Source organism: Mustela lutreola, chromosome 2, assembly GCF_030435805.1.
Source record: "Mustela lutreola isolate mMusLut2 chromosome 2, mMusLut2.pri, whole genome shotgun sequence".
NCBI classification, from domain to species: domain Eukaryota; kingdom Metazoa; phylum Chordata; class Mammalia; order Carnivora; family Mustelidae; genus Mustela; species Mustela lutreola.
The window spans coordinates 5,659,457-5,686,194 of record NC_081291.1 but is presented as its reverse complement, the minus strand read 5'-3'; the positions used below and the strand labels follow the sequence as shown (position 1 = coordinate 5,686,194).

At 50.2% G+C, this 26,738-nt stretch overlaps 1 protein-coding gene, 1 long non-coding RNA gene and 3 pseudogenes across 3 annotated transcripts; 4 read left to right on the top strand and 1 right to left on the bottom strand.

Moving 5' to 3' along the window:
- Positions 1 to 449: 449 nt before the first annotated feature.
- On the bottom strand, positions 450 to 3,966 carry CLEC4G (C-type lectin domain family 4 member G). Of its 2 annotated transcripts, none has more exons than XM_059159796.1 (9): positions 3,876 to 3,966; positions 3,239 to 3,445; positions 2,828 to 2,881; positions 2,552 to 2,614; positions 2,303 to 2,407; positions 1,908 to 1,997; positions 1,541 to 1,689; positions 1,317 to 1,432; positions 450 to 1,039 (listed from the first exon to the last, which is right to left on the bottom strand). In XM_059159796.1, exons 1-9 carry the CDS (start codon positions 3,955 to 3,957, stop codon positions 901 to 903), a joined length of 1,005 nt encoding a protein of 334 aa, XP_059015779.1. In that variant the 5' UTR covers positions 3,958 to 3,966; the 3' UTR covers positions 450 to 900. The 2 variants fall into 2 exon arrangements, with proteins under 2 accessions (XP_059015779.1, XP_059015780.1); XM_059159797.1 differs by having other exon boundaries at positions 3,239 to 3,340.
- Positions 1,642 to 3,388, top strand: LOC131823437 (uncharacterized). Its single transcript, XR_009350586.1, has 4 exons — positions 1,642 to 1,863; positions 2,316 to 2,449; positions 2,844 to 2,904; positions 3,245 to 3,388. It is a non-coding gene; the product is annotated as an uncharacterized LOC131823437 (long non-coding RNA).
- A 2,983-nt stretch (positions 3,967 to 6,949) lies between the features above and the next one.
- LOC131823079 (small ribosomal subunit protein uS14-like) lies at positions 6,950 to 8,029 on the top strand (annotated as a pseudogene).
- A 566-nt stretch (positions 8,030 to 8,595) lies between these two features.
- Positions 8,596 to 9,026, top strand: LOC131823078 (small ribosomal subunit protein uS14-like; annotated as a pseudogene).
- Positions 9,027 to 18,985: 9,959 nt separating this feature from the next.
- Positions 18,986 to 19,479, top strand: LOC131823077 (large ribosomal subunit protein uL5-like; annotated as a pseudogene).
- The last annotated feature ends 7,259 nt before the right edge of the window (positions 19,480 to 26,738 follow it).

Here is a 26,738-nt window from a genome sequence, read left to right as displayed (position 1 = left end):
GAACCTGTCTTAGGACAGAGAGACCTGCTCTTTCGATGCAGACAGCCCCTCTCCCACCTGCCTCAGAGCCTTGTCTCAGACTGTCAGGTCACCACCGTGGGGTGACAGTGTCCTCAAGGAGGGGCCACCCCTGCAGAATTCCAGCAAGGGTCCTTCCCTAGAGGTGTGGCTTCTCCAAATGCACCACGTGGCATTCGTGTATTCTTCCTTGGAGTCACTGATCACCTTGTTCCTGTGCCCAGCTAGATCAGAAGGAGGAGCACTGGGTCAGAGTCATTCCTCTGTCCCTAGAGCCTGACAGCTGTCCTGGGCAAATACAGGTTACTCACTGAGCTTTGGAGCATCATAGGGCCAGGAGGTCACTTAGAGAGGTCGGGGTCACTCACAGGGCTGATACTGGGGTCTCTGGGATAAAACTTGGAACAGCTCACCAAAGCCACGAACCCAGATTCATTTCTCAAGGATTTATTGATGCTTCCTAGGACTTCGAAGACAGCTCACAAAACCCCTATCTGTGATGCCTCCCAGTGGGGGAGGGGTGGGTAATGCAAGAAAACCAAACAGCTCCATCCCTGAGTTGCCCCACTTTGATGGGGGGTGTGGGGCATGGGGTCCGTGGACTGGCTCAGGAGCCAGGATTTGAGTGGGGTTGGAGGCTGGGTTATGTCTGTGTGCGGGCTTGCAATGAGGTTGGAGTGGAGGTCCCAGTGCCTTTACCTGCCTGGGGTGGGTGGGTGGGCGGTTCACAGTAGTGTGCGGTGGACCTGGTTGGGGGAGGGCAGGGCGCCGGGCGGGGGGAGGGGGAGGGGGAACCAATGGCAGTGGCCGGCACCAGGACGGTGACCTGCTAGGGCGATCTCCCTGGGGTGGGGTGGCGGTGGGTACGGCCGCAGACACCGGTCAGCAGCTGCGTCTCTTCTCACAGATCCAGTTGTCCCGCTCGTTTTCGCACGGCGCGTCGTTCCACATCCCCGTGCGCAGCATCATAGCGCAGTCCTCACGCCCCATAGAGTCATTGGGCTCCCCCATGTTCCAGTGGCTGCAGGGGGTTGTTGGGGGGGGGGGGGTTCTGGCGCTCAGGATGGGCCTGGCGTGCAGCCCTGAGGATCTACCCTGTTTATTGCTTGGGTCTAACCTAGACACCCTGAGGGTTTAATGTGAGCACGCACCTGCGACATCACTTTCTAACTCCCGGGATTGAACCCTCAGCCAGGTCCTGGGGTCCGGGCCGCCCATCCCTACCGAGTCCCTGAGATCTGGCCAGCGCACTTCCCGCAGGAGCTGACCTGTCCCTCTCCCCAAGTCCCTGGCCTCACCTGAAGCTGAGCGGGACTCCGTCCACCCACTGGTAGCCTTGGATCGTGCGCCCGCGGCGCACCGCCCTCAGGCCCAGCCAGTAACCGCGGCCTCGCGTGTTCCGACTCAGGAAGCCCTGCTCGGGAAGGGAGACCCAGCCGGCTGAGTGGCCTCGCCACTCCCCCTACCCCACCTCCCTCAGGTGAATCCCGCCTCCCGCCTGCGACCGCTGGGGGCTGCGCACCTGCTCCTCCAGGTCCCCGACAATCACCAAGTGCGCGCCCGCGCCCGCGCAGTTACGCTGCGACTCCTCCCATGTGGCCCGCTGGACGGAGAAAAGGTAGCAGGAGCCCTGGAAGGGCAGCCAGGACTCGGGGCACTCTTCACAGGAGCCTGTGTGGTGGCGAGAGTCAAAGACGTGAACTGCTCCTGGTAGAGCGGACGGAAGAAACCCAGGGTGGGGAGGGGGCAGGAAGTGGACCCCAGAGGTCTAGAGGCGGAGGCAGAGAGAACAGGCCAAGGTCAAGGTGCAGGATAGTGCGGATCAAGGAACCCCAAGGCCCACAGGTAGGTCCACTTGTCCCTCCCTCTCTCCCCTCTGTCTTGCTCACTGTTCCCCAGCCGGGCGGCCTCCAGAGCCCTGAATAGCTCACTGCGGATGTCCTCGCGGTCCCTGCCCGCTTCAGCCAAGCTCTGGGTCACTGCAAAGTCAAGGGAGTTCAGATTATAAGTCAGGTCAGGGTCAGGAGTAGGGTCATGATTAAAGGTCAGCATCCACGTCCATGGTTAGGATCATGGTCAAGAATGACATCGCGGTCAAGGACTGTTCTAGCTGGTCCGGGGCAAGTTGCGGTTGGGGTCAGGAGTTGTAGTCAAGATCAGAGTCCAGCTGTCAGAGGTCAGGATCACAGGATAGGGTCGCCGTAACCCTAACCAGGATAGGTGTCAGTATGGGAATGATAGCCGGGATCACGGATCAGGGGTCCAGGCGATGTCCCCCTCTCACCGCGATCGCTCAGTTCTTTCAGGGCACTCTCTTGCTGGATCAGCTTCGCCTGCGCCTCCCCAAGCTCGGTGCGTGTCCTCTGCAGCAGCGCCTGTGTCCCCAAGCCTGGGAAGGAGCGGGGAACGGAGAGAAGGACCCGCGCGAGACGTCAGTAACCCACGGGTCGGCCACCCACCAGCCCCCCGACCCCGCCCCCGCTCGCCTCCTCCAATCCCGGCCCAAGCCCCGCCCCCAGCACGCCAGTCTCACAGCAGCTGTTGCAGGCCCGGATCTCCTGGTTCAAATTGCCCAGCGCCGCGGTCTGCTCCGAGGCTGGAAGGATTCCCGCCCCACAAACACCCCCGGTCACCTGCGGGGACTCACAGGACACCCTTCCCCGCTCGGGGACCAGGCCCCGGGACCGCGGACCACCCACTACCCTGTCTCCAGGATCCTAAACACTCCGGCCCCGCACACCACGTGGGCGGGGGGGGGGGGGTGGTGGAGTGGAGTGGGGGGTGGCTACTAGTACCGTTCCGCACGCACCGTTTGTCCTCAGCAGGTCCTGGTGGCCAAGCAGCGTCCCTCGCTCGGTGGAGGCTGTGGAGAAGAGGCTCCTGCAGGTGCGACCGGGGACTCCGGCATTCTCCCCCCTTGAGCAGGGGGTGCAGGGGCCCCGTCTTGGGACGCGTAGAAGGGGCGGGTAGGCATACATTCACGTGATGTGCACACACCCAGGGGACACAAACACATGGGGACATGCACACACATACATGCACGCACTGACATACACATCTGGGTGCGCACAGCCCAAAGATGTACACAGACTGCTCACACGCGTTCACACTCAGACCCAGGCTGGGGTCTGGGACCCAGCTGTTGTGTCCAGAGACAGAGGGAAGGTCTATGTCCCCAGGGTGGCTTGACACAACCTCCCCTCATTATGTGGTCACTCACCTTTAGAAACTAGGACGCTCAGAATGAGGGCCCACAGAACTGTGGCTACCACCAGAAGCAGGCCCAGGAAGAGGAGTCGCCGTCCCCAGCTTCCCCGGTACCCTGGGATAACACAGATGAACTCCTGGGTCCTTCCTGCTCCAGGACCGCCCTGGGTCTCTGGGCCCCGAGGATGGAGCTCTGGGCGCTTGGGCTCCTCCCAAAGAACTGAGGTTCAGAGAGGTTAAGTAATTTGCTCATGGTCACAGGAGCTCCAAGTGGCAGAGTTAGAATTAGAATCTGGATCCAGGGACGCCTGGGTGGCTCAGTTGGTTAAGCAGCTGCCTTCGGCTCGGGTCATGATCCCAGCGTCTTGGGATCGAGTCCCACATCGGGCTCCTTGCTCAGCAGGAAGCCTCTGCTTCTGCCTGCCGTTCTGTCTGCCTGTGCTCGCTCTCTCTCCCTCTCTCTCGACAAATAAATAAAATCTTTAAAAAAAAAAAAAAGAATCTGGATCCAGCTCATTCTGGCGCCTGTGGTGTCTCTTCTGCACCCAATACTTGGACTGCCTTTTGGCTGTTCACCTCCCTTCCCCCATCAAACCCCAAACCACTGACCAGAAAGACCCAAGCCTGTGAAGCAGTCCCATTGCCCATACCTCCAGGGACTTCCTCGAGCCTGCTGTCCCACTTGCTGTACCCGACAGTGTCCATGGTAAGCAGATGCCCAGCCCTGGGCATAGATATAAATGTCGCCCCCTCCCGGTCCCGCCTACTCTTTTCCTTCCTTCCCATCTCCTTCCTCTCAGTTCCTGGTACTGGGACCCAGAGACCAATCACAGGGCTGGGCCCTTTCTGGTCTGGGCCTGTTTAAGGGTGAGCATGAAGGGGGGATGGGGGAAGTGGAATTCAGAGGTGAGGGGTGGAAGAGGGTTGAGTGGGGTAGAAGGAGTGAAGAGGGGTGGGGAGAGTGTGTGTGTGTGTGTGTGTGTGTGCGCACATGCGTGTGCAGTCCTGGTCTCTCTAGCTAGACAGCTGCAGCAACATCTCCAGACTGGTGCTGGGGGCTTCATTTTGGAGCTCACCCCCATTTCTTATAGGTCTGGGGCCTGGTTTCTTCCAGAGAGGAACAGACTGAACCCAGCCAGGTTCTGGCCCCTTTCCGAGAGTTCCTGAGAAAGCCCCCTCAGCTCTGGCCCCTCCAGGCCAGCTCAGCTTCCCCCCTCAACTTCCCTGCAGGTTTCTGGAGACTGAAGCTGACCCTGACCTTAATTCAACTCTTCTTGGCCAGAAGGGAGAACACAGATGTTTGTTGGGTGGTGGCCAGCTAAGCTTCTGGATTCTATTATTGGGTGGGTGAGTGGGGGTGTATGTATGTAACTTCAAGAAGCTTCAGTTTTTCTCCTCTGAGGGGAAAAAGGGGGGGCAGTGACAGGTCCTTCCCTCAAAGGATGCTGAGATAAAGACACGAGGTTATGCACGCCAAGCCCAGGGACCATCCCCAGGCATAAAACCCACTAACTGTTCATTAATTCTTTCAGTAAATACTGTGAATATTGGACAGCTACTGTGTGCCAGGCATCAATCAAGGAATTGTGTGTACATCAATGCCCCAAAATTCCTTCCTTCTTGGAGCACACATTCTAGGTGGGTGTAAAGAGAGACAGACAAATAAAAAATGAACATAATGCAAAAGTAAGTTATATACCATAGTGGTTCTCAACTGGGGGTGATTATGCCCCCCAGGAGACATTGGTCAGTGACTGGAGACATTTGTGGGTATCACGTTTTGGGAGGGTAGGTACTACTGACATCTAGGGAGTGGTGACCGGGGATGCTGTGACACATCCCCTAACACACAGGACAGCCCCCCACAGCAAGGAGTGATCTTCCCAATGTCAATAAGGCTGAGGGTGAGAATCCTAATGTCATATATTGACAAGTCATAAGTGCCACGAGAAAAAAAAAGGGAAAGAAAAGTCAAACAGGATAAAAGGCTTGGGCAGTGGGTTGGTAAGTGGGCTTCACCAAGAAGGACAAATATTATTCTTTTATCAAGCACTTCTCACATTCCAGTTTCTCCTGTAGATGCGTGAACACATCCCACTTCCCAAATCCTCTGAACAACCCTCAGAAATAACAAACACTATCTCTACCTTAAAAAAAAGTTTGTTTTTTTTTAAATTCAGTGCCTATTTTCCTACCTTGTTCCAGAAAGAAATGCGAGACAGACATGATAAAAGAAGATGAAAAGGCAGAGGGTGGGGCAGCTGGTTGGCTCAGTCAGTTAAGCATCTGCTTTGGTTCAGGTCATGAACCAGGGGTCCTGGGATAGAGCCCCACATTAAGCCCCCTGCTCAGCGGGCCCTCTGCTTCTCTCTCTCCTTCTGCTCTTCCCCCAACTCATGCTCTCTCTGTCTCTCTCAAATTAAAAAAAAAAAAAAAAAAAAAAAGATGAAAAGACAGAGGCAAAGGAGAAATGAGGACCAGGAAGGGAACATGAATTTAAGAGATGAATCTGGTGCACAAAATTTAGCCAGAGATATTGGATTCTTGATAAATGCCCCAGGAAAGTAGGGTCAGGCATCTGGGAATGCGCTGCAAATTCTTTCAGAGGAATCTTTCCAGCAGACATGTCAACCAAGTCCCCATCTAACTTTCCATAAATACAGCGGCAATTTTCTGCCAGTGGGCGGAGGTGGACAGCTTCATGGTCAGGTATGGTTTTAGGGAAAGCAGGCTCACCTTAGCTCAAAGCAAATGGCCGTTCCCACTGTTGGGGTGCTTTTAGCAGGTTTCTAGAAGCATTGAGTTTGAGACCACAGAGAGAAGCCGGCTGAATGAGAGGTAAGCCACGGGCTTCGGTAGATACCCAGGAGGCATGTGTTCCTGGCACGCTCTCTCTCTAAGTGAGAATCCTGAGCCCAAAGGAAATCATTTAAGTACAGTGGGGAAAACTATGCCTCATATAGAAACCAGGACATGCAAAATGTCACCAATATTCAGGAAAATACCTTACTCTCTTGGTACCCCATTTCTTCATCTTTAGCATCAACAGGTGGTAAAGCTTTTGCTACCCAATTCTTTAGGTCTCTGTGGCGATGTAGAAGACGGCTGTGAATGTACTGTGAGATATCTGATTTACTATACAAGTACAGGATATTATTTAATGTAATGGTGTTCCTGTTTACTAAAGACATTGCCGTGGTCCTGTATCACTGGACCAATGTGGAGCACCAGTTGGGGCTAGCCTCAGGCTTCAATGGATACTGGGAAGCATCTGTCTTTGACACTCAGTCTCTCTCTTTCTTACACACACACACACACACACACACACACACACACACACAGGAATTTTCAATGGCAGACCCAAAGATTTCCTTTAGAAATGATCTTGGTCCTGTTCACAGACAACAGGCAACTAAGACCTCATGGTTTTAAGTCAAAAGGTTGTGCTTTTAAAAACAACAGCAACATTTATTTATGAGAGAGAGAGAGAGAGAGAGAATGAGTGAGGCAGGGAGGACCTGAGGGAAAGGGAAAAGCAGACTGCCACCTGAGCAGGGAGCCTGACAGTGGTCTCTCTCCTAGGACCCTGGGAACATGAGCCAAGCTGAAGTCAGACACTTGACCAACTCAGCTCCCCAGGTGTCCCTAACCTGTACATATTTAAAGAGTACAGTTTTGACTAACCCCCCTAACACCACAATGCATGTGGATGATGGATGCGACCATGACCATCCAAAGTTTCCTGTGTTGCTTGGTAAGCCTTCCTCCTTATCCCCTAGTTACCACTGACCTGCTTTTTATCTTTAGAGTGGTTTACGTTTTCTAGAATTTTGTATGAATGGCACCATACAGCATGTAGCCTCTTGAGGCTGGCTTCATTTGTTTAGCGTAACTATTCTGACAGTCCTCCGTGTTGCATTAACACTTCCTTCCTTCCCACTGCTGGGTAAAATCTCATTGCGTCAATCTACAAGTGTGATTCTATAGTCACCTGCTAGGAGACATTGGAGTTGTTTCCAGTTACGGCTGTCATGAATAAAATGGCTGTGAGCTTTTGTGAGTAAGTATTGTTGTGCGTATATGCAGTCATTTCTCTTGGGTACATACCTAGGAGTGGATAATTGCATTATATGGTAGGTATGTTTAATTTTTTTCAAAAGATTTTATTTATTTATTTGACAGAGAGAGATCACAAATAGGCAGAGAGAGAGGAAGGGAAGCAAGCTCCCTGCTGAGCAGAGAGCCTGAGGAGGGACTCGATCCCAGGACCTGGAGATCATGACCTGAGCCGAAGGCAGCGGCCCAACCCACTGAGCCACCCAGGCGCCCCAGTATGTTTCATTTTTTAAGAAACTGCCAAACTATTTTCCAAAATGGCTGTGCCATCTCTCATTCCCACCAGCGATGAGTGAGAGTCCCGTTTCCTCCCACATTCTTGCCAGCACATGACACGGTCAGTCTTTTTAATTTTGGCCATCCTCTTATTAGCACAGTGTGATTTTTAATTGGCGTTTCCTTGATGATTAATGATGTGAAGCATCTTTTCCTATGCTTCTTTGCCATCTGAGTATTTTTTTTGGTGACCTGTCTCTTTGGATGTTTTGCCCGTTTAAAAAAATAGGTTGCCTCGTTCCGTCTGAGAGAGCAACTCTACTGGAGCCGTCCAAGGAAGTGTGGCCAGGGTTGTCAGTCTCGCTGTGTTTGTTCAAATCAGCACCGCCTGGTCTAGAAATATGGCTTCATTGTTTGCTGCCGGTGTCTCTGTCGGTATGTAAAGGATACAGGCTTCACTAAGTTGGATTAAATGAACTACCTTCCAAGACACCTGCAAATATCTGCAAATATCCAAGATACCTACAATGCTAATTCAATGTACATAAAATAAAAGCACTTTATTATTTTTTTTAAAAATTTTATTTATTTATTTATTTGACAGACAAGATCACAAGTAGGCAGAGAGGCTGGCAGGGCCTGAGGAGCAGACTCCCCGCTGAGCGGAGAGCCCGATGTGGGGCTCAATTCCAGGACCCAGGGATCATGACCTCAGCCGAAGGCAGAGGCTTTAACCCACTGAGCTACCCAGGCACCTCATGAATTTTTTTTTTTTTTTTTTTTTTTTTTTTTTTTTTTAAAGATTTTATTTATTTATTTGTCATAGAGAGAGAAGCGAGAGAAAGCACAGGCAGACAGAGTGGCAGGCAGAGGCAGAGGGAGAAGCAGGCTCCCCACCAAGCAAGGAGCCCGATGTGGGACTCGATCCCAGGACGCTGGGATCATGACCTGAGCTGAAGGCAGCGGCCCAACCCACTGAGCCACCCAGGCGCCCCAGTATGTTTCATTTTTTAAGAAACTGCCAAACTATTTTCCAAAATGGCTGTGCCATCTCTCATTCCCACCAGCGATGAGTGAGAGTCCCGTTTCCTCCCACATTCTTGCCAGCACATGACACGGTCAGTCTTTTTAATTTTGGCCATCCTCTTATTAGCACAGTGTGATTTTTAATTGGCGTTTCCTTGATGATTAATGATGTGAAGCATCTTTTCCTATGCTTCTTTGCCATCTGAGTATTTTTTTTGGTGACCTGTCTCTTTGGATGTTTTGCCCGTTTAAAAAAATAGGTTGCCTCGTTCCGTCTGAGAGAGCAACTCTACTGGAGCCGTCCAAGGAAGTGTGGCCAGGGTTGTCAGTCTCGCTGTGTTTGTTCAAATCAGCACCGCCTGGTCTAGAAATATGGCTTCATTGTTTGCTGCCGGTGTCTCTGTCGGTATGTAAAGGATACAGGCTTCACTAAGTTGGATTAAATGAACTACCTTCCAAGACACCTGCAAATATCTGCAAATATCCAAGATACCTACAATGCTAATTCAATGTACATAAAATAAAAGCACTTTATTATTTTTTTTAAAAATTTTATTTATTTATTTATTTGACAGACAAGATCACAAGTAGGCAGAGAGGCTGGCAGGGCCTGAGGAGCAGACTCCCCGCTGAGCGGAGAGCCCGATGTGGGGCTCAATTCCAGGACCCAGGGATCATGACCTCAGCCGAAGGCAGAGGCTTTAACCCACTGAGCTACCCAGGCACCTCATGAATTTTTTTTTTTAAGGGATTGGTTGGAGTGCATGGGTGGCTCAGCTGGTTAAGCAACTGCTTAACTTCGGATCAGGTCATGATCCCAGGGTCCGGGGATAGAGAACCGCATCGGGCTCCCTGCTCAGCAGGAAGCCTGCTTCTCCCTCTCCCAGTCCTCTGCTTGTGTTCCCTGGCTTGCTGTGTCTCTCTCTATCAAATAAATAAGTAAAATATATTTTTTTAAGATTTATTTATTTATTTATTTGACAGAGAGAGATGACAAGCAGGCAGAGAGGCAGGCAGAGAGAGGGGAGGAAGCAGGCTCCCTGCTGAGCAGAGAGCCTGATGCGGGCCTCGATCCCAGGACCCTGGGATTATGACCTGAGCCGAAGGCAGCGGCTTAACTCACTGAGCCACTCAGGTGCCCCATAAGTAAAATATTTTTAAAAAATAAAAAGGGATTGGTTCTTTTCTTATTGTTTTGAGAGTTTTTTTTATATATAATCTGGTAACAAATCTTTTATCAGATATGTGATTTTCTCATCTTTTCTCCTCGTTTTTTTTTTTTTTTTCTTTTCATTCTCTTAACAGCATCTTTCAAAGAGCAAAGTTTTACATTTTCCAATATATCCATTTTTCTTTCTTGGGTTTTACTTTTGGTGTTCTATCTAGGAAATCTTTCCCCAATCCAAAAACTTCTCCTATGTTTTTCCCAGAAATTTTATAGTGTTGGGTTTTACATTTAGATCTTTGATACAGTTTGAGTTAATTTCATAGAAGGTGAAAGATCTTATAATTGAAGTTTGTCAGGGGAGGGCGAATATTAGTTTGAAACGTTGTTGAACTAGAGACAACTTGAAGTCAACAACTTCAACTGGAAGTATAGCAGAGTGGTAAAGAGCAGGACTCTGGAGAAAGAAGAGCCTGGGGTTGATTCTTGGCCATTTCATTCGACATCGTGAGTTCCCCCTCTACAAAATGGCAGTAGTGAAGAGTTGTCAGTGCTCTGTCCACATTCCTTTGGCATTCACCTCTCTTATTGTAAACACCTGGAGGTTTTTTTGCTCTCACCCAAGTGGAGGGCAGGCTGGCAGTGCAAGAGAGATAGGTGATCCTGTGGGTCAGGATAACTCTTGAGTTGCATGTTCCACTGTGTTCCTGAGGTGTCCAGGGGGACTGAGCTCCAGTCAGCAGTACCTGCTCATGAGCACACCCTGAACTGACTCTTTCTCCTCCCTGTCCCAATTTCTTAGTTTCCTCCTGGGGCCTCTAGAATCATCTCTAGATGGGGGAGCCTGGGTGGCTCAGTGGGTTAAAGCCTCTGCCTTTGGCTCCAGTCATGATCTCAGGGTCCTGGGATCAAGCCTGGTGTTGGGCTCTCTGCTCAGTGGAGAGCGGCTCCCCCCGCCCCCCGCCTCTCTGCCTGCCTGTAATCTCTCTCTGTCAAATAAATAAATAAAATATAAAAAAAAATCATCTCCCAAATAAGCTACAAAATTTCAAAGTCTTAAGTTCTGCTTCTGGGGTGGCCCAAAGACTCCTAGTCTGCGTCAAGACATCAGCAGAGGGGCGCCTGGGTGGCTCAGTGGGTTAAGCCTCTGCCTTCTGCTCAGGTCATGGTCTCAGAGTCTTGGGATCCAGCCCCCATCGGGCTCTCTGCTCAGCGGGGAGCTTGCTTCCCCCTCTCTCTCTGCCTGCCTCTCTGCCTGCTGTGATCTCCATCTGTCAAATAAATAAATAAAATCTTAAAAAAAAAAAAAAGAAAAGAGAGATCAGCAGAATAACACGTACAGCCTAGCAGGGATCCCTAAGAGGTAGCTGTTCTTATCACTGACATTATCATCCTCTCTCATTGCCATCCAAGGTCCACTGGGACCCCTAGTACATGAAATTACCCATGTTCAGGGAGAGAGCCTGCCGGGAAAGATTTAAGAATTGTTGATTTGCCACTCGTTTTCCTGGGGAGTAACCTAAAAAGATGACTACCAACATGGTAAGGTTAGATTGCTTCTCCATGATGGCAGGAGCCTGAAGCTCAGAGAGGTGGCTCGCAGAAGCCTCCCAGCCAAGAAGTGTTGGTGTTCCGATCCAAGGTCATGTAGCTCCCACCACAGCTACTCTTCTCTCAGTTGTTGTGAGAGACTGAAAAATCCTGGCCACAAATTCCTCCCTCTTGCCTACACCTGCTTCTCTAGATGTGACCGTTCTTCCTCCCAACCAGAGGTGGAGTCTCTGGTCTCTATCCCGCCGGAATGTGCGTTGATCCCGTGACTTGCTTTAACCAATCAGTGTACAGCAGCAGCTCCACGTGACTTACCAGCCTTGGCCCCAGCATGCCTTGCGGCTTCCGCCTTCATGCTCCTGGGGATGCTGCGGGCTGCCATGTTAGAGACCTTGGCTTGGTTTCGTGAGGATGACAGGCTATGAGGATGGGAAAGCGGTCCAGCCAACCTCCCCCAGCAAAGTTTCCTCTTGGCCCTTCCAGCTGTTTTCCATGCAAATCCAACAACCCTGGGTAATTCTTTCCTGAGGCCAGGAAAGAAACCACATCAATCAACCCACGGAATTGGGAAAAATTATAGGTTGCTGTGTTTTCAGCCACCGATTTGTGGGATAGCTTGTTATGGTGCTTCCGATAACCGAAACAGTCATCAGCGCTGACAGGCACTCCCTCGGACCCCCAGGGGAAGCAGCAGTTCTGATGGAGTCGGGATGAGCCGGGAGAGGTCCCAGATGTCCCGGGAGGGCCGCGTGTCTGTCGAAGAACGTTTCCAGACTGAGGACGGGCGGCTGTTTTTTAACTATCAGCATTCTTGGAAGTGAGGATCTCTGGAACCTCGGCCGCCACTGGGGCTTCAGCACAACCATCTGGCCTCTGACCCTACGGCTTCCCCCGTGCTGTGGCTTCCCTGCCCCGCGGAGCCCAGATTGTGGATCTCTTGTGGGTTTCTCTGGGATATGTTTACTGAACTGGCCACATCCTCCTGCCTGTGGCTTCCGGGACACCTCATCTTTGTCATCAGCTCCTCAGTGTTAGGGACTTTTCCAGGCACTGGGGATTCAGCAAGGTACAAAATTGGCAAAAAAAAAAAAAAAAAAAAAAAAAAAAGTTGATTTTGGGGAGATTCCCTGGAAGGGAAGACAGTAAACAAATGAACAAATAGGCACCAGGTGTTACCATGTCATGGAGTGATAACTGTATACATTGTACCGTGCTGTCCCCCCCCCCCCCCCCCCGCCAGGGACAATCCAGAGGAAGGAGATGTGATTGGGGGGCCGCCATTTTAGGTAGGATGATCAGGAAGGGCCTTTCTGAATAAGCAGCATTTCTTTGGAAAACAGTGTGGCGGTTCCTCCACCCGTCCAACCTTGAATGGCCACGTGACCCAGCAGTTCCACTCCTAGGTATCTATCTAAGAGAATGGACAACAAACCCACACAAAAGCTCAAGCATGAATGTTCACAACAGCATGATTCATAATAGCTCAAAAGCGGGACTGAACCAAATGTCCACCCACTGGTGAATGGGTCGATAGAATGTGGTATATCCATTCAATGGAATAGTATTTGGCTGTGAAAAGGAATGGAGCATGGGTACATCTGTGTGGACCGGTTGATTAAGCGTCTGACTCTTGATTTTGGCTCAGGTCAGTGCTTGCTTTGGCAGAACATACACTAGAATTGGAATGATTTTGGCTCAGGTCGGACTCTCAGGGAAGTTGGGGCTCCAAGCTCAGTGCTGAGTCTGCTTGTTTCTCTCCCTCTGTTCCTCCTTGTGGTCTCTTTCTCAAATAAGTAAAATCCTTAAAAAAGCAAAAAAAAAAAAGGAATGAAGCATTGTTAGGTGCTGGAATGTGACAAACCTTGAAAACATGATGCTAAATGAAAGAAGCCAGACACAAAAGACCACAGATTGTATGACTCCATTTATAGGAAATGTCCAGAATAGGTAAATCTATTGAGGCAGAAACCAGATTCACAGTTGCCAGGGGCTGGGACTGATGGTAGAAACTGGTGATGGTTAGGAGTAGGGAGTTTCTCTTTGGGGTTATGGAATATTCTTGTTTTTTAAGATTTATTTATTTATTTGAGAGAGTGAGAGAGCAAGAGAGAGAGCATGAGAGGGGGGAGGGGCAGAGGAGAAGCAGGCTCCCTGTGGGAGCAGGGACCCCCCAATGCGGGACCCGATCCTGGGACTCCAGGATCATGACCTGAGCCGAAGGCAGTTGCTTAACCAACTGAGCCACCCAAGTGCCTCTTATGAAATGTTCTTACATTGGTTGGGGTGATGGATGCATGTTGTGTGGCTATAATAAAAACCATTGAATGGTAAGGGTGAATGACGTGGTATGTGAACCCTTGTTTCAAAAGAACCAGAAAGGAAGGAAGGGAGGGGAAACCTTTAAGCAGAGATCCAGATGAAGCAAGGGATTATCCCTGACCATGCTGGAAGGAGCACGTGCCAGCCAGAGGGAGCCCAGCGGAGATGAGAACATGCCGGCATGTGAGCGGAATGTGGCTGATGGGCGGTGAGCAAGGATTAACTCACAGTTACTCTCACTGATTTCACAAACAACCATTTAATGACTCGTAGGTGCCAGACATGGTCCTAGAAGCTGTGAATACAGTGAAGAACTTGAAGCTGAAATCTGGCTCTCACGGAAGTCAGACATTAAACCGAGAATTCCAGTTACCACATCACGAGAATGGATTGTTCCATAAATTTATTTCTTTTTCTAATTAGTGGCTTTTTAAAAAAGAAAGATTTTGTTTATTTATTTGACAGACAGAAATCACAAGTAGGCAGAGAGGCAGGCAGAGAGGGGGGGGAAGCAGGCTCCCCGCTAAGCAGAGAGCACGATGCGGGGCTCAATCCCACGACCCTGAGATCATGACCTGAGCCGAAGGCAGAGGCATCAACCCACTGAGCCACCCAGGCGCCCCTCCCCCCTTTTTAAGTAGGCACCACACCCAGTATGGAGCCCAGTGTGGAGTTTGAACTCACACTCTTTTTTTTTTTTTTTTTTTTTTTAAAGATCTTACTTGTTTAACTTGACCGGGGTTGGCGGGAGAGCACACAAGCAGGGGGAGAGGGAGAAGCAAGTGCCTTGCCAATCAGAGAGCTGGACCAGGGCTCCATCCCAGGACCTTGGGATCATGACCAGAGCCAAAGCAGTTGCTTAACCAACTGAGCCACCCAGGCGCCCCTCATTAGTGGCTTCCTCCCTTTATTTATGAACAGGCATCCCAGATTATCTCTCTTCTCTCTTGAATTGTCCAAGAATCTTTAGGAGCCCTAAAAACCAAATGTCCGAGGAGAGGGAACAGACCGGCTTCCCCCATCAACTGGAAACTTGGTCTTATCTGTCCCCTCCTGCAGTTCCTCCCCCAAACATACAGTGGCGCTGCTGAAGACTGGTGTCCACGGTCGCACCAACGAATGATGCAGACCTCCTTCTGGGTCCACAGGCCAAGGCTATGTTTCTTTGCAGGATGAAGATTCTAGTCCCTCCACAAACATGTGGCCAGACACCCCCTCAGCCCTGCGACTCATGCTCTTAGGTCTCCCACACAGCGGCTTCTCATCAATTCATTTAACAGAGATTTGAGGACCTGCTGTGTGCTGGGCTCCGTTGACAGTCCTGGCCACTTAATGGTGAGTAAGACAGCCAGTCCCTGCCCAGGTGGGTCGAAACCTAAATATTTGAAACGTGAAATTTTGGGGAGAAAAACCCCAAGTGGGAAGAATTTCTTAGTCAAAATATGAAGAAAACAAACAACAGGGGCACCTGGCTGGCTCAGTTGGTGGAGCTTGCCACTCTTGATCTCAGGGTCGTGAGTTCAAGCCCCACGTTGGACATGGAGCCTGCTTAAAAAAAAAAACAAAAAAAGGCAACCAAAGAAGGATCAATACATTAAGCTGCATTTTACAAATTTCTGCTTTTATTTGGGTCACGCTTTGTTAAGAAGCTATTTCTCCCAGATCTTTAATTTTATAGCACACATTCTGTTTTCCTTACCGTTATTCTCATTGTGGCTCTATTTTTCCTGTATCTTCTTTCTCCTTCCAGACTTATCTCAGGTATGTACTGTTCAGTAGTCTTTTTCTCAAATATGGGTTTTATTTATTCTTTCTGCTATTTTTGGTTTAAATACTTGGTATTGTTTTCCAAATGGGAGTCGAACGCCCTGTGTTGAAACCCCAGCGATCCCATTCCCGAACTGTCTAATTTCCCTACCCCCTGCCAAGCTGTCTAATCTTAGGAGGAACCTCCCTACCGCCTGGTTCCCAGTCTGTAATATTTCTTCCTACCTCATTGGACTGTTACAAGCTCATGTGCATTGATGTGTTTAAAAGCACTTAAAATTTGCTTAGAACAGTTAAATTCACTGTTGCTATTTTTTGTCTTCAATTATTTCACCCTTCGTTAAAAAAAAAAAGTCCCCACTCCTCTATACTTTTGTCTTATTATTTTTAAAAATTTTATTTATTTGAGAGAGAGAGAATGAGAGAGAGAGAGGAAGGTCAGAGGGAGAAGCAGAGCCCCCCCCGCTGCGTAGGAAGCCTGATGTGGGACTTGATCCTGGGACTCTAGGATCATGACCTGAGCTGAAGGCAGTCACTCAACCAACTGAGCCAGCCAGGCACTCAGCTTTTGTCTTATTTTTAAAAAGACATATATATATATTCTTTTAAAGATTTTATTTATTTATTTGACAGAGAGAGAGATCACAAGTAGGCAGAGAGGCAGGCAGAGAGAGGAGGAAGCAGGCTCCCCACTGAGCACAGAGCCCGATGCGGGACTCAATCCCAGGACCCTGAGATCATGACCCAAGCCGAAAGCAGCGGCTTAACCCACTGAGCCACCCAGGCACCCATAAAAAGACATAAATTTTTTTGTTTTTAAGTAGTCTCCTCACCCCATGTGAGGCTAAAACCTACAACCTTAAGATCAAGGGTCACATGCTCCATTGACTGAGTCAACCAGATGCCCCTGTTTTTGTTTTGTTTTGTTTTGTTTTGTTTTAATCTCAGTCAGTAAGTGTCTGCCTTTGGCTAAGGTCAAGATTCCGAGGTCTCGGGATCGAGCCAAGCATGGAGCTCCCTGCTCAGCAGGGAGTCTGCTTCTCCCTCTGTCCCTCACCCCGCTCATGCTCTCTCTTGCTCTCTCTCAAAGAAATACATTTATTTATTTTATTTGACAGAGAGAGAGATCAGAAGTAGGCAGAGAGGCAGGCAGAGAGAGAGAGAGGAGGAAACAGGCTCCCTGCTGAGCAGAGAGCCTGATGCAGGGCTCGATCCCAGGACCCTGGGATCATGACCTGAGCCGAAGGCAGCGGCTTAATCCACTGAGCCACCCAGGCGCCCCCAAAGAAATACATTTTTATTGAGGATTTATTTATTTGAGAGATAGAGAGCCAGGGGAGGAGCAGAAGGAGAAACAGTCTTAAGCAGACTCCGTGCTGAGTGTGACCCTGATGGGGGGCTCCATCTCACCACCCTGAGATCATGACCTGAGCTGAAATCAAGAGTCAGACACTTAAACCGTGCCACCCAGGGACCCCCCCAACCATGTGTGTTTTCTAAAACTAATTTATCAAGAAGCGAAATGCTTAATTCCTTCATGTTCAGTCTCCTTTCTTTTTTCCCCTTTTGTGAAAAAAAGTCTTTAAACTACTTTGACTACTTCTCACTGAATTTTGTTGTAACTCAGGTCATGTTTCTCCGGAGATTTTGAGTATCTATTGCATGCTGATTCATTCTTCCGGTTTGCTTTCCTGTAAATAGGTTGTATCCATCTTTTTCGAAGAAGTGGTTTTTTTTTCTTATTAATTTACGGAAGTTCGGTACGTATTACCGAGAACAGATGCAGGTGCCTCCCAGGGGATGGCTAGTCTTTCCATTTTCCATACCGTGGTTTTCAAGGCTCATCACTAAGTAAAACTGGCTGGCTACACAACTCTGAAATGAACTAGTGGTAAGATCTAGTGTCTAGGGGCGCCTGGCTGGCTCACTTGGTTAAGTGTCTGCCTTTGGCTCAGGTCATGATCTCGGGATCCTGGGATCGAGCCTGTCATTGGGATCCCTACTCAGTGGAGCGCCTGCTTCTCCGTAAATAAATAAAATCTGGAAAAAAAAAAAAAAGATCTAGTGTCTTGATCTCAATAACCTAGAGTCTCAAGAAGCAGCACTTACCACCCTTGGTGCTATGACATTTATGAGAATCACATGCAACCACACTCAAGTGCATATATTTAAGAATGTGTATCACAAACATCAGAGTAGATGCCTGTGGGAGAGAGAGGAGAAGTCAGACCTTAAAAGTCAGTGGGGCTCAGGGGACAACTCAGGGCTGAGAAATATTATTTCCCAAATAACAGGAGGGTCCTGCTCCTCTTCCTAGAAGTCTCCTGGTTCCAAGACACAAGACCCATCTTGCCTTCATCATCAGAAATGGAGCCCACACCAACAGATACACAGCTGACTTAGCAGCAGGATCTTTCTGGGAGGGCACACCCTTCTTCTGGGGCTCTCTAAGACAGCAGTATTCAGGAGGGGCGTGGGTTCAGTGGGAGGAAACAGGAAAAAAAAAAAAAGCCACAAGGATTGCACAACCTCATCAGAATGTGCTCTTGGGAAAGGACGTAGGTGGCATTGATTCATCAGCGCTTATGGAGGGAGTAACAGTGAGTGCATTTGGAGGAGCAGCAGTGGTTTTCTGGAAGTGATAGCATTGAAAGTGCTCATGGAGGACTTGGCTGCTGTTGGCAGGAAAAGAAAGGGTCTGCCAGGCAGAGGCAAAGAGGCAGGAAGGTGGGTCTCTTCAGCCTGTGGCTGAAGCTGCCTTGGGGAGTCAGGGCAGGCTGTCCAGCCCTGCCCCATGCCCAGAATTCACTGGAAGGGGAATTAGGAAAAGCGAACAGAGGTCCCTGGCATGAGGATGGCCACAGACCTTCCACCAATAGTCCTAGCCCCGAGCAGAGAAGGAGAGACCCACTTCTGGGAGGCCAAAACATGGGGCCAAGGATTTGAAAAACACGCAATGAGTCTAGGAAGCACAGGGGGTATGAAAACCTCTGGAGGTATCTGACTCAGCCTAGAGGATCTGGGAGGGCCTCCTGGAGGAGGCGATGCCTGGGCCCTGGGCAGAGTCAGTTTCTTTTATTTTTTAATTTTCTTTTTGGAGGAGACGGGTGTATTAGAGAGTGTTCCCACTGTGATGGTAGCATATGCAGAGCTTGGGGGTGGGATTCTTGGAGAGGCTGAGACTAACTCCGGGGCAGTAGTCTGGGGCCGGAGTGTCAGCTGGGGACAAGTCCCACAAGGACTTGAATAGCAGAGACAAGGGGTGGGAAGAAGGCAGAAGTTAAAGGGATTCAGCTTCAAGGTTAAGAACACTCTGTGGTTTTGATTTTCTCCAGAGACAGGAAGCTCACTACCTACCAGGGAACCTAGGTCATTGCAAAGGGTATGTTATGCATTGGTTGTTGCTGTAAGTTTGGGCTTTGCTTTTTTATCATGGAAAAAAAGTCAAGCACACACAAAGTTACGCAGAAATATAAAAACGTGGAAATCCACATGATTTCCTCTCAGCTTTACCAAGTTTTGACTTCTTTACATATTTCAGATCCTCTTAAAAGGAAATAAATTGTACTTTCTCTTCTTGTTCTCCACCATGGGGATCAAGGTGAAAAGGAGAACCCCATGGGGGATCCTTGCATCTGTAAGCTCTGTCTCAGCATCTGTGTGGGGGAGAGCCAGACTGCTGGAGCCATGCAGAGGCCAGCCCCCGGTGTTCCCCAGAGCTAGATATGCCGTCAGAACCTTTGGCAGCAGGAGAGATGAACCGACGGCCGCCTGTGGAGCCAAAATGAAAGGAATCCCGGACAGAGGTCTAGGGCTGCAAAAGTATGAGTTAAGAAAAAATAGCTTTTCTGATCCTGGAAATTTTGGTTTCGGGATCCAGGAGCACATTGATCTGGGGATCAGATATGATGCAAGCATGGGTGTGTGTGCAACCTGGACTCCCGTGCAGTGCCGACTAGTCCAGGTTTCAGCATCAGACAAGATCACACAAGAGGGGCAGGATGGGCTGCACGGCGGCCAGATGCGGAATCAGCAAAGAGGAGGCCCGGCGCTGGCTCCAGCAGAAGTATGATGGGATTGCCCTCCGTGGCTGATGAATTCCTGTGTCTATCCAAAAGCCAAGACAAACTTTTCAGTGGAAAAAAAAGTTATAGCTGACAATCCCATGTACTTTCTCAGGTCTTCACTCTTTTCTTCCCCAAGGTAACTGCCCTTTCAAACTTGGTCTTTGCTATGTTAAACCAATTTTACAGACGAATTTATATAATGTATTGTTGGGTGGTTTTACTCATCCAGAAGCTTTATGTGACTGGTACCACGTGTTCTGGCTCCTTCTACAATGTATTTTTTGCCTCCTCCACACTAAAAGATATGTCTAGTCAACACTCATTCTTCATTAAAACAAAAAAACAAAGACAAACACAAGAAAACAAACGCTTGGTAAACAAAGAACAGGATAAAACTTCCTTAATTTGATAAGCAGCAATTTCCGGAACCCACAGAACTGTCTTCTGTAAGAGTGAATTCTGAGAACCGTTTTTTATAAAATCAAGAACAAAATAAAGATGTCCCTCTTGCTCTTTTGCCAATTCGATAAGAAAATAAAAAGAAAGATTGGAAAGGAAGAGTCAAGGTTGACAGTATTTCACTACCATGATTATCTAGAAAGTTCTAGGGATTTAACTTCACTAAAGAGTGAAGCATTGATCTCTGAAGGGGGCACCTGGGTGGCTTAGTCAGTTAAGCGTCTGCCTTTGGCTCGGGTCCCGATCCCAGGGTCCCGAGATTAAGCCCCATGTCAGGCTCCCTGTGCAGTGGGGAGTCTGCTTTTCCCTCTCCCTCTGCCCTACCCCTTACCCCCGTTCATGCTCTCTCTCTCTCTCTCTCAAATAAATAAGTAAATAATCTTTTTTAAAAAAGATTTTATTTATATATTTGACAGGGGGAGAGAGAGAGAGACCACAAGAGAGAGAACACAAGCAGGGGGAGTGGGAGAGGGAGAAGCAGGCTCCCTAATGAGCAGGGAGCCCGATGCGGGGCTCGATCCCAGGACTCAACGATCCTGACCTGAGCCAAAGGTAGATGCTTAACGACTGAGCCACCCAGTCGCTCCATTAAAAAACCTTTAAAAAATAAAAATTAAAAAAGAAATAAAAAGGAACAAGGGAGAGGAAACATATGCTCTTCCCAAGATAACAAAAACTCTTGAGGGGCGCCTGGGTGGCTCAGTGGGTTAAAGCCTCTGCTTTCGGCTCAGGTCTTGATCCTAGGGTCTGGGGATCAAGCCCCACATCAGGCTCTCAGCTCAGCAGGGAACCTGCTTCCTCCTCTCTCTCTCTGCCTGCCTCTCTGCCTACTTGTGATCTCTGTCTGTCAAATAAATAAATAAAAATCTTTTAAAAAAAAAAACCTTAAACATTAATTTTTCCCAAGTTAACTTATAAATTCAATATCACCTAATAAAGATCCTACGTAGATTTTTGATAGAGTTGTTTTATTGTGGCAACATACACAACATGAAATTCACCATCCTAACCGTCTCTAAGTGCACAGCTCCGTGGCACGAAGCACACTCACACCGTTGTGCAAAGACAACCCCCCACCCCATTTCCAGAACTTCCCATCTTCCCAGACTGAGACTCTGTCCCCATGAAGCACGGACTCCCTCCACCCCACCCCCGGCTCCCACCATCTACCTTCTGCCTCTGTGGACGGGACTCCTCCAGGGACCTCACAGAAATGGAATCCTAAATAGAGTGTTTTAGGGATTTTTTTTCCCAAAATTTTTACTTTGAAATAATTTTAGATTTACAGATGAATTACAGCGGTGGTCCGGGGCGTCCTGCCTACCCTTCACGCAACTTTCTCTCATGTTAACATCTGACATGACCATCATACGCTTGTCAAAAAGAGGAAAGGAAGATGGTACAATACTATTAATGAAATGATCGACTTCATTTATATTTTACATTTTCCCACTGATGTCCTTTTTGTCACTGGATGGCATCCGGGATCCCACATGGCACTTGGGTGTTGCGTTAGCTTCCCAGGACTGGTGTGACAAAGGACCGCAGACGGGGCAGCTTGCACACCAGAAGCGTATTGTCTCGCACCCCAGGAGGCTGGCAGACTGAGATCGAGCTGTTGGCAGATTTAGTTCCCTCTGAGGTGTGTCTCCTGGCATGGAGACGCCATGTCCCACAGGGTCATCCCTCCGTGCACGTCTGTGTCCTCTCCTCCTCCTTTTTAATTAATTAATTTGTCAGAGAGAGAGAGAAAGGGAGAGAGAGCGCTCCCGAGAGTGGGAGTGGCAGGTGGAGGCAGAGGGAGAAGCAGGTTCCCCGCTGAGCAAGGAGCCCAATGCGGGACTCGATCCCAGGGTCCTGGGACCCTGGTTAAGGCGGACGCTTAACCAGCTGAGCCACCCAGGCGTCCCTCTGCTGTTTTCTTAGGATTAGATTAAGGTGATAGATTTGAAGAGAAGAATACCGCACAGGAGAAATGCTCTTCTCAGCACATCACATCGGAGAGGAGGACACATTGAATGCCAGTGATCACCGCCAATGGGATGAAGGTCAGCCTCGGTCAAGGTGGCCTTCGCCAAGCCCCTCCCCTGTTCAGTCATCGTCTTTCCCTTTGCATACTCTATGCCTTGCATCATCAACAGGGTTGGCAGAGCCTCAAGAGGACAAAAAACAAAAACAGAAAATCTTTGGTGTTCCAATGCCTTCGTTCAGCCCTAACCAACAAACTCTTACTCCTTAGTATTTGATATGAGGGGCCAATGAGCAGAAATGCTTAAAAGGCTACTGGGGAGGGGACAATTAAAAAAAAAGTTGATAAACACTGCTCTCGTCCTATGAAGTGAGTCACAGAGTCGGCCGCACTCCAGGAGGAAGAGAATTAATTCCCTCTTCCCACAGGGAGCACTATTGAAAATGTGTGAACATGTGTTAAAACCACCGCAGTAATTAATAACTCTCTTTCAGGGGGAGATAATACAAAGTTGAGGCTGTGCAAATATCCTGTTTCTCTCATTAAAGTCACACTTGTTCATTGCAAGCGCGGGTCTGTGGGTCTTGCCCTCAATGATTACCACCAGGGCGCCCTACGGAGATCTCCTAATTCCTTCACTCCTTCCACACTTACTAACTGGAATCACTCTGTAAGGAAAACCAGAAAGGCGCACAGCTGCCCCCATTAACAACATTCTGTGCTGGGGGGCACCTTTGTCACAATCAATGAACCCACGCGGAGACGTCATGGTCACCCAGGGTCCACAGCTGACATTAGCTTTCTCTCCGTGTTGTACACTCCATGGGTGAGGACGGATGGCTCGTGATGAGCTCCTGGCTTTCTTTCTTTTTTTTTTTTAAATAAGCTCCATGCCCAGGGTAGAACCTAATGAGGGGCCTGAACTCACGACCCTGAGATCAAGACTTAAAGTGAGATCAAGAGTCGGACGTTTAACCGACTGAGCCATTCAGATGCCACCATGAGAGACTTGTACTGGTAGAGAGCAAACTGAAGGTTGCTGGAGGGGAGATGGGGGGGGGGGGGAGATGGGCTGGGGGGGGATGGGCATTAAGGAGGGCGCTTGGGATGAGCCCTGGCTGGGTGTTGTAGGTAGGAGATGAATCACCAAATTCCACACCTGAAGCCAATTTTGCCACATATGTTCACTAGAATTTAAATAAAAACTTGAAATAAAATAGTGCCGCACAACAAAATAAAAAGACTTTTTTAAAGATTTATTTATTTATTTGACAGACAGAGATCACAAGTAGGCAGAGAGGCAGGCAGAGGGGGTGGGGGAAGCAGGCTCCCTGCTGAGCAGAGAGCCGGATGTGGGTTTCAATCCCACGACCCTGGGATCTTGACCTGAGCTGACGGCAGACGCTTAATGACTGAGCCACCCAGGCACCCCGAGGTGTATCCTTCTGTAATAAACCGGCAATCGAATACACTTCCAATCTATGATCTATAGCCCGTCAGTTGGAAGTGCAGCGGACATCCCGGACTTGAGCTTGGTGTTGGAAGCGGGGAGGCAGTCCTGTAGGACCAAACCCCTGACCTGTGGGGTCTGGCACTGACTCCAGGTAGGACACCCAGCCGGGGTCAGAGGGTTGCTTGAATGTCTGAGGAAGGACCAACCTCACACCCTACGTTGGAACTGGGTGCGGCCTCATGTTATTTATGAGGGAGCGATCTTGGGGAGCAGCCCCTGTGGAAGGGAGGGGAAGTGTGTGTCAGATTTCACACCAGGCAATTCTCCAGTTCCGACACCCTCCACCAGCTGCAAGCAGGGTGCCGGCTACCCACACTTCTGCCTGGTTGACTTCAAATTTGGGGGTTCCCATAGCCCCTTTCGGGTTTAGGTCATTTGCTATAACGGCTCACAGAACTCGGGATGGCACTCCGTTTTATTCGGAACTGGGGACAAAGACTAGATCTCTCTCTCTCTCTCTCTTTTTTTTTTTTTTTTTTTTTTTTTTAATTATACCACAAGAAGGAAGCAGAACTGCCCAGAGGGAGAAGTTGAGCCAAGCAGGTCCGACAACAGCCTCGGCTGACCCTGCCCACAGGAGTGCTGGAAACCAGAAAGGGCCCTACGTTGAGCTCACCCACATGGCCAGACTTTTGTCCCCCTGCAGCAGTGTGAGCATGAAGGGGCAGAGCATGAAGGGCCATGGCTGTGAGTGAGGCAGCTCTCTGCAGTGAGTGTCCCCAGAGGAGTGGAGAGCTGACGCCAGTCTGCCAGTGAACGTCTAGGCAGCTGGGGCATCATGTCTTTCCTTGAAAGGGCATCTGGGCAACCAACACCCCCGCCCCGCCATCCACTAGGTCACCGAGGGAGGAGGGTGGAGGGAGCTGGGGGACCTATCCCCCAACTCCTGCTCATTGCCCACCGGCATTCATTCCCCGATCCTTCTAGCCTTTGGGATGAGCTCCAGCAACCAGAGAAAGCCCTCCGTCAAGGGCGCGGGTAATGGCAGGTGGACACTGAGGGGACATTGAGGGGACAGAAGGTATGCAAGGATGTGATAAAGCTCCAGGGGAGGTGGCAGTCACACAAAGCCAGCCGAACTGTGATCTTGGCAGGGAAGAGAGAACAGACCAACGGAACACACGAGCCCTGATTGTATCCCATGCCCGGCCCCTTTATGAAGCCCCAAAGGGCAGGGTGCCCAGAACTACAACCTCCGAGCTGGGGGAACCTCGCGCCATCACAGGAAGGACAGAACTGAACCCACAGGGGATGAGGAATCCGAAGGGGACCAGTCCTAGAGCTTTGTCAAGGTTTCCACACCCACAGACCAGGGCAAGGAATCCTGGGGGAGGTTCTGCAGAACCAGCAGAGGTGGGGTTGGGGCTACAGGGGTAGAGACAGAGACCAGCCTTTAGCCACAGGAACAGGGGACTGGGGGCCTTTTGCCAAAATCACATTTGGGGTAACCCCTAAGTTCCCTAGTCTTCCCCCAACTGCTGTCAGGTTCTTCTTCATTCCAACACTTCCCGAAGCTGCAAAGCCCGTCGGGGACACGAGCGCACGTCCTCGGCCCGCCGTGTCAATCGTGTGTATAGCTTCTGTTAACTTGATGCTTTCGCACCTGCCCACGCACTTGTGTTCCAGAAAACCCAAAGATGTGCCTGAATCACCTTGCGGGGGGCGTCCTGCCTCCCTCGTTGTGCCCCCACCACTTCTGGGAGGAGTCCTCCTCCTCGGGGCCAGCGCCAGTCCAGAGCCCACACCCTCAACTGTCTCCCTTCTCTGGCTCCCACACTCAAGGTTACCCTCCCCCACCCCAGTCACCCCAGGGCAAGGCACTGGACAGTGAGAACCTGCTGGAATTACTCTCACCAGCCAGTCCTGAGCCAGCGGACCCTGCCTTGCCCACTCCCCCCTGGGAAAAACCTCAGTAAAGGCTCCTGCCCACAGTGCCCTGCCCACTGCGTCCTGAGGGGCCCTGGTGCTGCCTGGTGTAGCCCCTGTGACGTGTTATGCGTGCCTCTCTTGGGATTGATGGCTATAACAAACCATCTTTTCTTTTCTTTTTTTTTTTTTTAAGATTTTATTTATTTGTTTGAGAGAGAGACAGTGAGAGACAACATGAGCGAGGAGAAGGTCAGAGGGAGAAGCAGACTCCCCGTGGAGCCGGGAGCCCGATGTGGGACTCGATCCCGGGACTCCAGGATCATGACCTGAGCTGAAGGCAGTTGCTTAACCAACTGAGCCATCCAGGCGCCCACAAACCCTCTTTTCAATGCCCATCTGATCTACTGGCCTTTCGAGGCCCCAGAAATTCCATTAAAGACTCTGTTTTAAAGCATTCACTTGGACCGCAAGCTCCTGCCGCCCTGACGTGGAATTCGGGGCACCTGGCATCTTATCTGAACACGGGTATGTGAACACCACGTTCCTCAATGCAGGAAAAGTCCCAGACTCCTTGGTTTAGGGGCAGGGCATGGGGAAGGATCCCCAGGGGGAGCTCAGGTCAGGGTCTCAGAGCTCCACCCCCACCTGATAGAGTGTTTCCTGGAACTTATCACGCCTGCGTTTAACGAGCTGGGACCAAATCAAGCCAGTTCCGGAGGGCCGGTCCCACACGTCCCTTTCCAGCTCCACATTGAGGGGCACCGGTTAATGGCTTGAAATCGGCCACAGTGGCGGCAGCGGGACGTTGACCAGGGAACTGGTTTTCAAGTCTGGACTTACTTCCCCCTCCCTCCGGAGAACTCATTGTTACATAGGGGCCCGCTCACCGCACGGGCTTGTTTCCGTTATCTGCTCCCTGAAGCGCAAGTGTCAGATGGTGTTTGCGTCTCCGAGCGCGATGCCTGACTCCCATCAGCCTTCACCCTCCCCTTTCCAAGCGGAGCCAGCAGCTTCTCATCCAGAAAATCCCCTCTGGCCATCTTGTTCCGTTGGCCAGCGGCCAGGGGCAGGCCCCGGAGCCAGGCAGGCTCCCTGGAAAGGTGCATCAGCTCATGGGGCACCTCCGACAGTGACAAGCCGGGTCCCCACGTCCTGGCCGGCCGTGCTGGTGTTGTGTTGGTTCTGTGGGGGACTGGAGAAGGAGGAAGTTTCTCTGGAAGAATGTCCATTCCCCAGGGATGGGGCCCACCTGCCGGCTGTTAGGGCCAGTGGGGAAGGGCTGGGACTCTGCTTAAGATGCCCCTGACCGGGGCACCTGGGTGGCTCAGTTGGTTAAGCGACTGCCTTCAGCTCAGGTCATGATCCTGGAGTCCTGGGATCGAGTCCCGCATCGGGCTCCCTGCTCAGCAGGGAGTTGGCTTCTCCCTCTGACCCTCTCCCCTCTCATGCTCCCTCACTCTCTCTCCTCTCTCAAGT